This window comes from Microcaecilia unicolor, chromosome 1 (genome assembly GCF_901765095.1).
Source record: "Microcaecilia unicolor chromosome 1, aMicUni1.1, whole genome shotgun sequence".
NCBI lineage: Eukaryota > Metazoa > Chordata > Amphibia > Gymnophiona > Siphonopidae > Microcaecilia > Microcaecilia unicolor.
In genome coordinates this window covers 402,045,339-402,061,939 of record NC_044031.1, presented here as the reverse complement: position 1 = coordinate 402,061,939, position 16,601 = coordinate 402,045,339, and the positions used below count along the sequence as shown (strand labels likewise).

At 41.4% G+C, this 16,601-nt stretch overlaps 1 protein-coding gene across 1 annotated transcript in view; it reads right to left on the bottom strand.

Moving 5' to 3' along the window:
• JARID2 (jumonji and AT-rich interaction domain containing 2) overlaps positions 1–16,601 on the bottom strand; it is a 538,197-nt gene that overhangs the window by 68,238 nt on the left and 453,358 nt on the right. The window contains 3 exon segments of the mRNA XM_030211245.1: positions 1,773–1,955; positions 3,691–3,699; positions 15,340–15,436. Of these exon segments, the coding sequence (XP_030067105.1) occupies positions 1,773–1,955; positions 3,691–3,699; positions 15,340–15,436 (289 nt within the window).

Here is a 16,601-nt window from a genome sequence, read left to right as displayed (position 1 = left end):
AGCAATTCTACCATACCATAAGCAGTAATTTCTACGAGTCATACAAGGAAAAGGAAAGCATCTTAAGCACTACAGTGAGCACTAGAACATCAATTCATCTATTGTAAAATGAAACCAGGCAGAATAATACAGATAGTCGATCCTGCACAGTCAATGCCAACTGAAAGCCATGTCTTTTCACAAACACAGATACACCCTAATCCACTATAGAATAAGTAATAATAAACTTATTTAGACAAAAATTAAACTGAACCCACGATGCCAGACTCTGCATACAATGCAACACCACAGAAACAGAAAATGTCCCCTAGTACTGTGCAAAATATAAAGACAGCAGATGTAAATTTGAAAAAACTAACAAGTACCAATCACCACTTTACAAATTACAAATAGAAATAAAACAAATATAGAAAATAAAATAATACCATTTTATTGGACTAATACATTTAGCTTCAGAGGCCAAAACATCCTTCCTCAGGTCATACAGTATAGTGCTGTTACAGTATCCTATCCTGACCTGAGGAAGGGGGTTGTGTTCTCCGAAAGTTAGCCAAAATGTATTAAAATTAGTCCAATAAAAAGATTACCTTGTTTACATGTTCAAAGAGGGATAAGACTATAGTGGACTTGCAACATGAACATACTGTGTGGCTTCAAAGTGCATCTTGGCCAAGACCAGCCATTCAGCAAAATAGGACCTCTAATGTAGTTTCACGGATCACAGTAACTAAGGCGAGGCTTCAAAATGACAGTTGCCACCTTGCCACAAGTACATAGTTTAAAGATGCTTGGCATATTGGTGTAGCTCATGCTGCAAAGACTGAAAGAGCAGGCTAGGAGCGTAGGTCCTCTGGAGGATATTTATTACAGAATCCAAAGTGTGAGGTGATGGGGCAAAAAAAACAACTGACTCATCAATTTCATCTTTTTTCCCAATTTACAAAGTTATGGATAATTTACTATTTAAGGTTATCCAAAAGAAGATAAAAACATTACTGAACATATGTCAGCTATGATTTATGGTATAAGTTGTTTTTGTAAATATTACCAAACACAGGAGTATGTGGAAAATATTTAGTTAAAACAAATCATAAAAATTTCCACAATCTCATTTAGTACAAACAGCTATTCTCAAAACTACTAATGATTCAAACTTGGCTGTTGGAGAGAAAAAGCCTCAGAGCCCTGGCTGACAGCTAAATGAGCATTTTCTCAAATTTCCAGGGACAATAACTTCATTGGCAAAAAAACCTTCCTATATTGACAAAACCATTCATAGAAACAAAAACACTTATTATGTTAATAACTGCTTATGTGAAAGAAATCTGATTGAGCTGTGGTCAAAACTTTAAACGCCACAATAAATTATCAAAAGTGAAAAGGTCCCACCAAGTTCTTCTTGCCCTTAAATAGGAAACTGGTACAAATTCCTGTATCAGCAGCTATTGTACCAGTGTCTCTCCAAAATCAAACTTCCAACTACATCTCAAGCACTTCCAATTTCCTGAAGTATTTCTTAAGGGTAACATCTAAAATGAATTAATTTTGGGTATACCATGACGAGTCATGAACCACATATGCCTAAGCCAGGAAGCATAGGGTATGATCTCCATATCTCGTTTACGTCTTTGCCTTATTAATATTGTATTGTGCCAAAGAGTGCTTCCTTTTAGAGTTCTTAGGATACAGTGGATGTAAACAAAATCCCTTGTCTAACAATATGTTTCAAAAATGTCAATCTGGGCATTTTAAAATTCCTGGTGAACTCTTACCTTGGCAGTTTTAAATCCCATGCTTGTCCACTGGGTGGTAGCAAAGGTGCACAGTTTCTGAGACACTGTAGCACAACATACTTTAGACACAAAGGATCCTGGAAAGCAGACAATGAACTGGCCGCTCTGCTGTACAGTACGATGCACCTTGATCCCCTCCTTGCACAACTCCTCTGGGGAGATCTAGAATCCAAAACACACATTAAAACTATACTCTCTCTCCATATCCACACTGTCCCTGGCCTATTAGAGAACTTCTGTAGAAGCAGTAAAGAAAGCATATCATTTTTTCATCCACCCACAGAATTTTAGCGCTGAACACAAATTCCAATACGCTGTATCACCCTCCTAAAACATACTCTCAATACCTAATAATTGTACCTCTTGCAGCACTGGTAATTTACCTGGCAAAAGCTTATTGATATCAACAGATCATACATTATGCATCAAAACTGTACATTACATCAGTGGTTCTTCACCTGTATGTCGGGGGGGGGGGGGGGGGGGCAGGGCACAGAATGGCATGGAAGACAGCTACCTATGCTCTGGGATCAGCAAGCATTACAAGAAGCAGCCCACCTCCTTTTCCCCATCTGCTGAAGCAAGTGGAAGCTGGAGCTCAATAGGGCCATCTGTCTGCTACCTTCCTCCTCACCCTGTAAAAGACAGGGGGGAAAAAAGCCTAGAAAAGCCCGAGAAGTGTTCTATATTTATTTACTGCACTTCTTTCAGTGGGTAAGATCAATTAATTAGGGTGGTTGAAATACTTATTGCCTTAGAAAAGCAAAGCATGAGAAGAGCTAATGCATTTGGGGGGGGGGGAGGGGGGTGAGAGGAGGGTTTAATGCAGTAAAGGTTGAGAAACCACTGCGTCCCCACATATGTATAGCACAATTATCAGCGCTATGTTAAAAAAAAAACAACTAATGAGAATGATATAGAAAGAGCTCCAAGCATATATATTAGGAGTTTAAGTTGGGTCACTCAATTTTTCATGTACACACTAGTAAACAAGATAAATGACAGAAATATGTCTTTCTGTAGGCTGTTGTGCATTTTGTTGAGGGAGAAGTAGTACTTATCCAAATACTGTTTTGTCATTTGCACAGTGTGCTGAAGTTGCTGTGAGTGACCAAAGGGAAAGTCATGTGATTTTCTCTTCACTACTATAGAAGAAAAGCTGTAATCTGCACATACTGCATGCCCAGACAAATGAAAAAACACAAGGAAGCATCAAGCGATGCACAGGAAGTTTCCCCAAGGACTGAAGATATATCACATACTTCCATGCATTTCTGCAGACCATATGGAACCTACTAACGGTGTCTTGCTCCCCAACATGTCTTCAAAACTAGCATTATCTCCAAAACTGCTTTTATATACATGCAAAGTACATCCAAATGCCCATCACTCAAAATTTCCCTATAGAATTCAAGGCGTATGCTCTGTTTCACCAATCTACTAACACTGCTGTAAGCTGACATTGCTCAATGCTTCATTCTCACTGAACAAAGAATCCTACCTCAAGATGTATGTCCTAAATGTAGACAAATATACCATACAAAGGAGCATGTCACTCTATGTACAAAGTTACCCAGAAGCTCCCTCAAATACATTAGCATCATGAGATTTACATCTATTTCATCTTTTTCTTTCTTGAAAACTGAATAGAAGATATTCTTGTAAACAGTTTGAGGTTTCCATGGTCACACAGTGCCAAAAAATAATATCAAACAAGACCTCACCCATGTGCATTCTGAAGCCTGTCCTATCATATCTTAGGGATGTGCTCTCTATGGAGTTTGAAAAATAAACAGAGATGCACAGGTCTGGGTTCTCAAATACAGCATATAATCTAGCTACAACCTCAGTCCCCATGTTCCTGCAGCAGCTTGAAATTGGATTTTGCAGTAAGAACTAGAACATTCTGTGTCTATCAAAGGAACATCTACATATTAAGTAATGTTATATAAGCAGTCTCTCATTGGTCAGGCCTGAGAGGAGTACATGACAATTTGTATTGTGTATGGTCAAAATGTACTTTAATAATCCTCACTCTCAATCCTACAGCACACAGGACTGTTAAGGGTCCCCTAGAAAAAAAAAGGAAAACTAGAGACCTTGTTGACTATAAGATAAAAAGTTCCTTTTTTAATGGGCACTCTGGTATTTAACCCTGTATGCACAGTTGAAGAACAATGAAAACTAAAGGCACATTGTCCATAGGATGAAAGCAAATTGGTTGCAACATTGATCATAATACTTGACTAAATAACTTTTTAGGTCTCTTTGGTGAAACTTCACTCACTTCAGCTACAGCATCTTTCATACATTCAGCAGACTGCAAAGATGGTAAAAATGCAACTCCTTGCTCCTTATGATGCTTTATCAAAATCTCTTAGTTATTCTGTAGCTCTTTCCTCCTGATATAGGTGAAATGGTCCTTTGTGATCGCTCTATTTGTTGGGTGGAAACAGTTTCTATGCTTTTATCCCAGTGGTGTTTGTTAACTCTCCTGTAGGTTTTTTACTAGTACTCTCTGGAGCTGTAAGCTTGTCTTGTGAAACAGTTTAAAAAATAAGACCTGAATGGGTGAATTATCCCCGACACTTGATATGGCTGGCTATCACCAGTTCCACTGCTTTCAGCTTTACATCCCTTCCCCGATAAGGGCTTTACAAGTAGACAACAGCTTCAAACGTTGAACTCTCTGACTAAAGTTAGGATCCAGTGTTCTGTGTGACCTTTGTGCATACTGTGCCTTAGAGGGATAGTTGTGGAGCAGACTGACCTCTCTCAATACTTCAGCAAGTGTGAAAAACACTTAGCTTTGTTCCTTCTGGTTCTAAGGGCCAGCTGATTAACAGGCTGGCAGACCTTGTACTTTATTCCTACATATTTTTTAGATCCTTTAGGCTAGAGCCCAAGCTCTGGTGGGCCCCTCTAGGGCATGAAGAAAAGCTCCTCCCTTAATTAGAATTTATATTTCCTTCTAAATGCTTATATTCAAATCCTATTGGATCAGACTCTCTGAACAGATCCCCATATTGTTATACTTTGCCACTTTTGTCTAGAACAGGGGTCAAGAATATTCTGGCAGTTTGCTACTATTTATTTTGCTTCTTAAAAATAGTCATTTTCTTATATATGTGTGTGCAGTTAATTTACTTTGTTCTAATTGTAATTTCTAAAGCTGAATTGGTCTCCCTTCCTGCATTGCCAATCTGATTTCCTTACCCTTTTGCTCCTTTCATTCCCAGAGAAAGGAAACTACATCAATGGGGATTACGAAGGGGTCTAATGGATGGGGAAAGAGTATCTCAAGAAAAGGGTCTCAAACAGAAAGGGCAGAGGATTGGGGTGGGGAGGAAAGAGTGGAGCCAATCCAATCACACCCTACAGTTTCTCTGCAACCCTCACTCATACTCGATACTCATAAGACTCCCTGCATAGGGGCGGTCTAAGTACATAAGTGTTGCCATACTGGGAAAGACCGAAGGTCCATCAAGATCAGCATCCTGTTTCCAATAGTGGCCAATCCAGGTTACAAGTACCTGGCAAGATCCCAAAACAGTATAATACATGTTATGCTGCTTATCCTAGAAATACCAAACCAGTAGACATGATCTCGGAGTATCACTTGACTTATAGATAATTGGTTAATATCCTGTTATATAATTAATATGCTATTAATATTAAGGGAGAGTCTCATAGAGTCACTGGGTGATATTTATCAATATTGCAGGTGAACCCCTATTCCGTGACGCCTTAATCATTGACAACCCCCCTCCTGCCGTTGTTTGTAAACTCTTCTGTAATAGTTGTCTCTTTCTTTAGGAAACCCTTACTTTTAACGGAGCCTATATTTACTCCTGTGCTCACTCCTATACAGATCACATGACAGACTGTGTCCATTTACGGCGTTACTATGCTCTGTTCTAAGCAATAAACAGTGCCGTTTGCACTTATTCTGGTATTCGCACTGCTCTTCATTAGTCAGTCCGTCCAGGTGCTACTCTTGGCCCGGTGCTACTTGTGGCAAGATCCCAAAAAAGTACAATACAATACAATATTCGAGGTGCAGTCGCACCATGGACCAATAAGAAGGCATTATAATGTCCTCATTTTTGTTTTCCATTCCTTTACTAATAATACCCAACATTCTATTTGCTTTCTTAGTCGCAGCAGCACACTGAGCAGAGGGTTTCAACGTATCATCGACGCCGCCGCCTAGATCCCTTTCTTGGTCCGTGACTCCTAAAGTGGAACCTTGCATTATGTAGTTATAATTTGGGTTCCTCTTTCCCACATGCATCACTTCGCACTTGCTCACATTAAACGTCATCTGCCATTTAAACGCCCAGTCTCCCAAGGTCCTCTTGTAATTTTTCACAATCCTCCTGCGATTTAACTACTTTGAATAACTTTGTGTCATCAGCAAATTTAATTACCTCACTAGTTACTCCCATCTCTAGATAATTTATAAATATGTTAAAAAGCAGCGGTCCCAGCACAAACCCCTGGGGAACCCCATTAACTACCCTTTTCCATTGAGAATACTGACCATTTAACCCTACTCTTTGTTTTCCATCTTTTAACCAGTTTTTAATCCACAATAGGACACTACTCCTATCCCATGACTCTCCAATTTCCTCTGGAGTCTTTCATGAGGTAGTTTGTCAAACACCTTTTGAAAACCCAGATACATATCATCAACCGGCTCACCTTTAGCCACATGTTTGTTCACCTTTCCAAAGAAATGTAATAGATTGGTGAGGCAAGATTTCCCTTCACTAAATCCATGTTGGCTTTCTCTCATTAATCCATACTTTTGAATATGCTCTGTTATTTTATTCTTTATAATAGTCTCTACCATTTTGCCCGGCACCATCAGGCTCACCGGTGTATAATTTCCCGGATCTCCTCTGGAACCTTTTTTAAAAATTGGTGTAACATTGGGCACCCTCCAATCTTCCAGTACCATGCTCAATTTTAAAGATATATTCAGTGGTGTGCTGGTAAATGTTTAACAACAGGCTCTCTCCCCGGTCCCCCTCTGTGCCCCCCCCCAAATTGCAGAGCTGGCTATAGCTGGGGAGAGAGCCTGGGGGGGGGGGGGGGGGGGGAGGGAGCAATGCATTCCTCCAGGAAAAAAAAAATTAAATGATCCCAGGTTCCAATCTAATTCATGTTTAATGTGCGATAAAATGCCATAAATAAGTAAGTAAATAAATAAATAAATATAAACTTTTAATGTTGAGCACCTGATTCTCAAAGTGAACATATTCCAAACACTATAATGAAAATAAAATGATTTTTTTCTACCTGTGTTGTCTGGTGACTGTTTTTCTGATCATGCTGGCCCAGTATCCGATTCTGCTGCTATATAAGCACATAAGTAGTGCCATACTGGGAAAGACCAAAGGTCCATCTAGCCCAGCATCCTGTCACCGACAGTGGCCAATCCAGGTCAAGGGCACCTGGCACGCTCCCCAAACGTAAAAACATTCCAGTACAAGTTATACACTAAAATGCGGATTTTTCCAAGTCCATTTAATAGCGGATCTATGGACTTGTCCTTTAGGAATCTATCTAACCCTTTTTAAACTCCGTCAAGCTAACCGCCCGTACCAAGTTCTCCGGCAACGCATTCCAGAGTCTAATTACACGTTGGGTGAAGAAAATTTTTCTCCGATTCGTTTTAAATGTTACCACACGTGTAGCTTCAACTCATGCCCTATAGTCCTAGTATTTTTGGATAGCGTGAACAGTCGATTCACATCCACCCGATCCATTCCACTCATTATTTATACACTTCTATCATATCTCCCCTCAGCCGTCTTCTTATCTGTCCTCTTAACTCCGTTTCTAGGGCTTCCTTCCATTTATTCTTTCCTCCTTTCTTCTTCATTTCTGGTCCTCAGCTTCTGCCTATTTTCTTCATCCATGTGCAGTTTTTCTCCTCTCTTCCTTTCCCCTCACTCATCTCCTTCCATCACTCTTTTCCTTCCCCTTCTCCCCTCCATCCATGTCCAGCATTTCTTCTCGCTCTCCCTCTTCTCCCCTGCCCTCCATCCACCCATGTCCAGCATTGACCCTCCTCTCCCCTACCCGCCATCCACCATGTCCAGCATGCTCTCCTCTCCCCTGCCCTGCATGCCACCCATACCCAGCAGCGACCCTCCTCTCCCCTGCCCTCCATCCACCCATGTCCAGCATGTGACCCTCCTCTCCCCCGCCCTGCCATGCACCCTACCCAGCAGCGACCCTCCTCTCCCTGCCCTCCATCCACCCATGTCCAGCAGATGACCTCTCCTCTCTCCCCTGCATGCACCCATACCCACAAACCCTTCTCTTCCCTCATCCACAAATTGCCCGCGACTCCTTCTCTCCCCTGCCACCCCCCTCCCGAGTTGTCAGCGAATTCTCTTCCCTCCCTCCGGATCCAGTCCCTCACCGACTCCTTGTTCATCTAATTCTTCGTGGCAGGCAGTCTTGCCTGCCCGCTGCCAGCTGACTCTAGTCTCTCCCCCGCTGCCGATTCGCGTTTCAAAATGGCCACCGAGACTTCAGCAGAAGTCTCGCGAGGCCGCCTCTGGAAGTCTCGGCGGCCATTTTTAAAGCGCGAATCAGTAAACAGGGGAGAGTCAGCTGGCAGGCAAGACTGCCTGCCCTGAAGAATTAGAAGAACAAGGAATCGGTGAGCGGGACCGGATCCGGAGGGAGGAAGGAGGGAGGGAGGAGAGCCAGAGCCGGCTCGCGATATTTAACAACCGGCTCGCAAGTCGGTAGAAAGATTAACAGCCAGCTCCAGCACACCACTGGATATATTACTAATAGTTCCGAAAGCTCATTTTTCAATTCTATCAGTACTCTGGGATGAACATCATCCGGTCCAGGAGATTTGCTACTCTTCAATTTGTCAAATTGCCCCATTACGTCCTCCAGGTTTATAGAGATTTCATTCAGTTTCTCCGACTTGTCAGCTTTGAATACCACTTATGGCACCAGTATCTCTCCCAAATCTTCCTCGGTGAAGATCGAAGCAAAGAATTCATTTAATCTCTCCGCTACGGCTTGTCTTCCCTGATTGCCCCTTTTACCCCTCGTCACCTAGCATTCCAACCATTAATAGCGACTTATGACTTTTCTTTTAGGAAGCTATGTAAACCTTTTTTAAACCCGCTAAGCTAACTGCTTTTACCACATTCTCTGGAAATGAATTCCAGAGTTTAATTACATGTTGAGTGAAGGAATATTTTCTCCGATTTATTTCAAATTTACTACTTTGTAGCTTCATTGCGTGCCCCCTAGTCCTAGTATTTTTGACAAGAGTAAACAAGTGATTCACGTTCTACCTGTTCCACTCCACTCATCATTTATAGACCTTTTATCATATCTCCCCATTGCCTTCTTTTCTCCTAGCCACTAGCCTTGCCTCATAGGAAGTCGTGCCATCCCCTTTATCTTTTTCGTCACCTTCTCTGTACCTTTCTAATTCCGCTATATCTTTTTGAGATGCGGTGACCAGAATTGCACACAGTATTTGAGGTGTGTCGCACTATTATAATGTCCTCATTTTTGTTTCCATTCCTTTTCTAACCCTTAAATTCTATTTGCTTCTTAGCCGCCGCTGCCACACTGAGCAGAGGGTTTCAACATATCAACGATGCCACCTCGATCCCTTTCCTGGTCAGTAACTCCCAATGTGGAACTTGTATAAATGAACATAAACAGTTATTTTTGGAAGTGGACAGAAGATACACTGAGCATCAAGAAGAGAGAGTGAGAACAACCAAGTAAATGAGATGAACCTTGGAGGAAGCAATTGTGCTTACAAAACTAAGAGCAGATACTGTAGAAACTGCAGTATCATCATTTTCTGGTGGAGCATAAGTAAAAGCAGATAATCATTAAGGACTAGAGCTCATCAACTTCACGGGATAAAAGTGGGCCACTACTAAAAAGTTCCAACCTGCTAGCTTAGGTACACAAACTCATAAAAGCCCAGAGGCCGAAGGAGGAAGCTTTCATCAGAAAGAAACTTATTATCTGTCATGATACTGTTTTAGGCTTTAGGAGATGTTTCAAGCTCCATGAAAGGTGCAAAGAACTGAATTCCTTCCTATGAGGTGGTGAATCCTGAGTATATTGGTTTTCAAATATAACTCAGGGTTATGAAAGAATCATGTGGTTTGTGTGTGAAGTAAAAGAAAGGCTCTAGAAATTTTACCATGATACAAGATGGTCTACCAGTGCCAAATGAAGCCATATAAATGTTTGGTGAACGCGTTTCTAGAAGTCAAAAGGACCAGAAACCTCTATAGTTCAAGGTTACTAGTTACTACCCCTTCCAACATTCAGTTTTAGGGGCTAGAGACTAGATGCTAAGAAGGAATAAGGAGATTGGGTTGGAGTTATTTAACTTGGAGGACTCCCCTCCCCAGTTTGACATCTGACAGACATTTCTAGCTGGGTACGGAGGCCACATCTGGCTACAAGAATCATGGGTCCTCTGTCTCCCTCAAGTTTTATTAAGGTTTTAGCTAAACAGATGTACTAGAGAATACGAAATTAAAGAAAATGACATCTGTAATTAGCCTGCCTTATGTCCTAGAACAAAAGACTGATACCTTCCTATTTAGAACTAGTCACAAACAAATCCACTCAGGGAAGAATATTCATCATGTCCTGATTTAGGAATCATTTGTGAGGCTCTAGTAGTGATCATTTTGTCTGCCAGTTCATTGTCTCGGGGCAATGTCTCCAAATGGGTAATTCTTGCTCAAATCATAACAGTTAAAAACCTCACTCTTAAAGCAGGGTATAAGGAGTATGATCTCAGTCTCTCAAATGTACTGCTAATGGTTGCTGAAGTACCATATATACTCACCTATGTTGAGATATTTGAGCAAAACATGCCTCGAGAAAAATAGGTTGTCTTATCTACGGATAACATCCATAGCACTAAAAAAAACTAATCATCCCCCAACCCCTTCGGAAGCACAATACTCTCCCCCATTCCTGCCATGTACCTTCAAATGGATCTTTTATAGAGCAGCGGTAGTGAAGCAATATTCCCAGGCTGCCTGTGGCCTGATCAGGAGCACTCTTTCTGATCCTTCCCACCCCTGCAGAAATAGAAGTTGAGCCAGAGAGGGCGGGATGGATCAGAGAGATTGCTCCGGAGCAGGCCACATGCAGCCTAGGAGTATCACTGCACTGCTGCTGCTCTATAGAAGATCCATTTGAATGTACACTGTGAGAGGAGTGGGGATTGAGATGCTGAGTGGACTGGCAGAGGGAGGGACAGTGAGCAATTTTGGACTCTGGAGGTGGAAGGGAGAGGGAGAGAGGTGCTAGCCCAGGTGAGGGAGGAACAGCTGGAGGGGAGCCTCGATATATACGGGGTCACAGCATCGGTGTCCATTTTTAGGTCTAAAACTGCCATCGACTAATGCTTCAGGTTGACGTAGTCAAGTATATACAGTACTTACGTTGTGCCAAAGAGCTTCCTTCTGGAGTTCATATTACATGTATAGGCAATTTCCTCTAGGTGTGCTTGGAAATTCTTTTTAATAAGGTCTGTGGCCCCAAAACAGTGGGGAATGTTTCTGTATTTTTTCTGCCACATTTTCTTGGTCTCAGACTGCATTGCTTGATAAAGATCTTTCCCTCTATATACGATTCATCGAATAATCAATTGGGACTGACCACCTTTATAATCAAGGCCATTGTGGGTGGTTTCACCACTATGTTTAGTTTCTAACACTCAAACTTTGTATCTGTTGGGATGGAAATGTCACAACCTCTTCATTTTCCTTCTAATCAGGTAGGTGGCTTCTAAGGTTTAGCCCATGACAGTCTGTCCAGCTCCAGACTAATGGTTTCCTGACAGAGAAGAGTAGAGTGCCAAGGGTGTGCTGAGCAGACTCACACCGGCTTGCCAAGCTGTAAGTTAATTTTTTAAGAATTTTGGGAGCCAGTTGTTAAAGAAGGCCTCTCATAGTTACTTTAACAACCAGCTGTCAAACTTTGGGCTCTGGCCCCCTCCTGAACCTCCCTTTTACCTTTGGCTGGTGGGGATGCTGAGCCAAATAAATAGACTGCTGTCACTCCCTGCTGCCTTTTTTGGGCTCTGAAAAGCATGCTGGGATGAGCATTGCACGAGAAATTCCAGAATGCCTGCTCAGAGCTGGAAATAAGCAGCAGGGAGTGGTGGCAGTCCATTTATTTGGCTGGTGTGCCTAGTGCGCCCACACAGTGGGGGGGGGGGGGGGGGGATGGAAGAAATGTGTTTGCCCCCCCCAGTCCATCCCTTCCCCCTTCCCCCCAGATTGCAGGGCTGGCTACATCTGGAGAAAGAACCTGCTAAAAATTTACTAGCACACTACTGAGTAGAACAAACAGGATCTTTCTAAGTAAGAACAATCACCTGACTGTTATTTTGAACTAGAATAGTTTTTGGTTGGCTATCCAGTTTCTGAAGCATTTTGTACAGTATTCATTTTGGTGTGGAACATCTCTTCTCTTGGAGGGACCAGGGGCTCTAGGCCTTGAGTTGTACCAGCTCCTCTACATGAGCTCTGAGTAATCATATAAAGAAGTGCATCAAAGACTGAGAAAACAGTTCAGAGACACATTTCTGAAATCTGTTAATCCATGATACACAAGCATGAAGTTGCCATAAGGAACCATAGCAGAAATTCTTGCATCTCACAAAGTTGAGTCAAAAGCTGCTAGCAAGGAATGTATCTTGGAAATCAGAACTACGCACTTCCCCTTTCACCTGAACACTCATTTTTTCAAACCCACCAAAGTCTAGAAAATGTTTTCCTCTATTTACTGGTAAAGAAACATTTAAACTAGAGATATTTAAACACTCAAACATTTATAAATATTTGAATACCTTCAGATCCATAGATTTCCCTTCATTAAAATGAGATATTCAATTTTATGGACTCCACATTTTAATATGGTCAGCAGATTTCCTCTTAGAAAGTGACATCACCAGCTAAGATGGCCCCACTTAGGTGAAGATTCCTGTCTAGCCTTTCTAGTAAAGCAAAAAACTTCTACAATAGATCCCCTCCTTACTAGGTGGTGAAGTAAAGCAAGTATATAAGAGCCCTGTGCCTCCAACAGCAATTTCAGCAGTAATGACAATGTGTAAGAAGCAGATCTGCGTTAGTTTTCTTACATAGGAGGCCATCTCTCTCTCTCTCTCTCTCATTGGTTTGAAGAGGAACACTATATTAAAACTGTTTATGATATTCTTATGTTAGAAGCCTATCATAGATATTTAGTGAGCTTGATTAAAAAGCCCTGAAACTCAGATAATACTGCAGTATGGGGCCCTTTTACTAAGATTTGCTATGAAATGGGCTTAGTACGTCCAAAACCCCACCGCCGCCTGCTCTATCCGGCATCACCGCTTCTTCTTAATGGCTGCCGAGACTTCCTGGCACTGAGCCCCCCAGACCCTTGGGCACTGCCCGTATGGTCAGACTGCCTCTGGCTGCACTGTATGCAAACCTCATTTCTATTAATTGTGGAGATCCTGAAAAGCTGATGCTGTATCCCAAGGACTGGTTTGAGAATCCTTGATCTAAAATAAGACCAGTAGAATGAAGATTTTGCACCAGGTTTATGGAATTCGAGGTTCAAGTGGTGGGAGATGAGGGGTTGGGGGACCTTGGGACAATTTATGGAAGCGAGGACAAAAACAATTAGCTTCAAAGATGTAAAAGGGCAAACTTAAATGGGGCAAGTAAGGATTATTTTAGCTACCACAATTAAGCATATCAAAGCACCACAGAACTGAGTGTATTTAATTAAAAGAGATACCCATTTACCCCCATTTGAACAGGTTTATTGCGCCCAAATAGGCAGTAACTCCCGCAAAGATTTAATGCACAAACAGCAAATCTTCCAATGGAAAGGAGTTCTACAATAAAAGATCATGGATATGAAGTTGAAATGTGGCAGATAAACAACATTAGAAAATACTTCCTAAAAAGCAAAAATGGTAGATACATGGCACCACTTCTCAGCTGGGAAGATGGAGGGGGAAAAACAGTAATAGAATTCCAAAGGGCAAATGACAAGCACAGTAGATCCTTGCTTGTAAAGATGTGAAGGTGCCTGAGATCACTTAGGCATCTGTGTTACTGTATTAGGAACAGGAAATGAACCACAGGGATGGGCTTGTGGTATTTTATTAAAATCTCTATTTGCCAATCACCACCATGACTTAAGACAAAAGGCAAGTACATATTAACTTTTTCAGTCCCATCTGTTTCATAACATTTTTCCCAATTTATTTCAGCATAAGCATTTTTCTACAAACATCAACAAACTTCCCCCCCACCCCCACCATAGGGTGCAAGGTGGTTTCATTATAAACTTACACCACACATCAAACCACTTCCACTCACTTCCCTAGTTAGCTTCACTTAAATTTTAGATATTCAATATATTGCTTCTCGCGTTGAGGTTTAAGGAATTCCCTCTAGTGCCCCAGTTTTGCAGTTAGTGTTATGTTCTTCTACTATGAACCTAAACAGCCAAAATAGATCTTGCTGGTCATCTAGAAAGCCTTAGAGTCTGTCCTTTCCTCTGTGAAAACATGTCCGAAAGGCACCATGCCACAAGCTATATATTTGTGAAACTAGACATTTTCATTAAACTAGAGTTTGATATTTTTAAAGCACTTTCTTTGATTGCATCTAATTTCTTTTATTGATGTTTTGGATGAAAACATTACTAGAATACAATTTTCAGTCCTTATGGAGTCAGTCTACACTTCAGATACAGACATATCCATATGTTTTATTATACACCACCAGATATTGTCCATCAAACACATTGTTCAAATCAGTCAACATGCCCCTCTTGTCTTTGTTATTACACCAACATGGCCTTGCATAGAAGAATGGAAATCGCACCATTTCCTGCACATGATAAAAGGCAAAAAATGCTAACCTGTCCTTTTTCACTCTTAAAAATGACTCCCACAATTCATAAAATACCTACCAGAATCATATCTGTAAGTGCCTTAGAATAAGTTAGTGTACTTTCAGCAAGGAACCTCTTATACCACAAACACTTTCATTTTACCCCAAACTTGAGTAAGGTAATGTTACATCATAAGAGGTACCTCCATGCCCAAAGCTGGTGGCTCATTATATCTCCTTCCCTCTTAAAGAAAAATACCTCAAGTGAAGATGATAAATTACTTAATAAATTTATACTGTTCATGCAACAGCAAGAAAATTACAACATTATATCTCCTTCCCTCAAAGAAAAGTACCTCAAAGGTGAAGATGATGAATTACTTAATAAGTTTGTACTTTTCATGCAACAGCAAGAAAATTACAATATTACTGCAAACCTTAAGACTAACTTGGCAATTATGTTTTTTTTAAATTTTATGTTTATGATGGACAACTCTTCAAGCCCACCATCATTTCCACCTCGTCATCACTCACTTTGAACTTCAGCCCAGATTTCTAAGCTTATACAACATCACAAAGACATCAGAAGCTGAGACTCACCATTACATTACTTTTCGGAGCATCTGCAGCCCTGGAGTGCCATTGGCTTGCAGCAGCGTATGTACCAATTGATCAAGTTTGCTCTCTTCCTCCGCAGGAATGCAATACCTGTTTTGGGGAGAAGCAGAGAATGTAGGGTTCACTCATTTCAGCTAATATTCACCGTTTCCTTAACCTGGGTTTCAACTAGATTAAAAGGATTTCTTGCACTCCACTGTTTTTTTCCTTATTTTTAAACTTCCACAGAGAAGGGAAGAGAAATGCTTTCAGATTTTCTCAACTGCTTTTATCTAAAAAAATGAGTTTGGGCTCTGGCAGCAATAAATCAGTGTACTTGAGAATTTTTATATTCCCATAGTCAAAACTGAAAAAGCACATAAAATAAGCATTTCTTCCTGTTGAAGCACAGCATAGCAACTTCACTGCAACTGGAAAGCTAAATTACTTACCTGTAGCAGGTGTTCTCTGAGGGCAACAAGCATATATTCTCACATGTGGATGATGTCATCCACGGAGCCTGGTGCGGACAGTGCCATAGTGCACTGCCACTTTAAAACTTTGAGGCAGTGCACTCAACTCGCATGTACAGGTGCCTTTTCACCCAACACGAGAGCACAGGACAAGCAGTACAGTATTACAGCTAAGAAGACAACTCCATGGGGAGGCAGGAGGGATGTGAGAATAATATGCCTGCTGTCGGACAAGAAACATAATATTCTCATATGTGGGACTCCGTAGCTCACCAACTAACTAGACAGTGAGTCGTGTGTGTGTGTGAGATTCTGCAGGACTGCTTGTCCAAAACACTATCCCGCCTACAATACTGCTGCAGCCAGTGAAGGTGTGGATAGAAGACCATGTTGCTACCTTGCAAATTTCTTCAATGGAGGCAGAGTGGAAATGGGCTGCTGAAACTACTATGGCTCTTACTGGCCTTGAAGGGTCAGCTCAGCCTGAGCATATGTGTGTAGGACATACAGTCAGCCGGCCAAGTATAGATAGTACATTTGGTGTTGAGAATCTATAATATGTTAGGGTTGAAGGATACAAAAAACCAGGAGGACTTACTATGAGGTTTTGTACACTCCAGATAATATGACAGAGCAGTGATTCCCAAGTCCAGACCTGGAATACCCCTTGCCAGTCAAGTTTTCAGGATATCCACAATGAATATGTATGAAAGAGATTTACATATAATGGAGGCAGTATATGCACATCAAGTTCATGCATATTCCCTGTGGATATCCAGAAAACCTGACTGGAAAAGGGTACT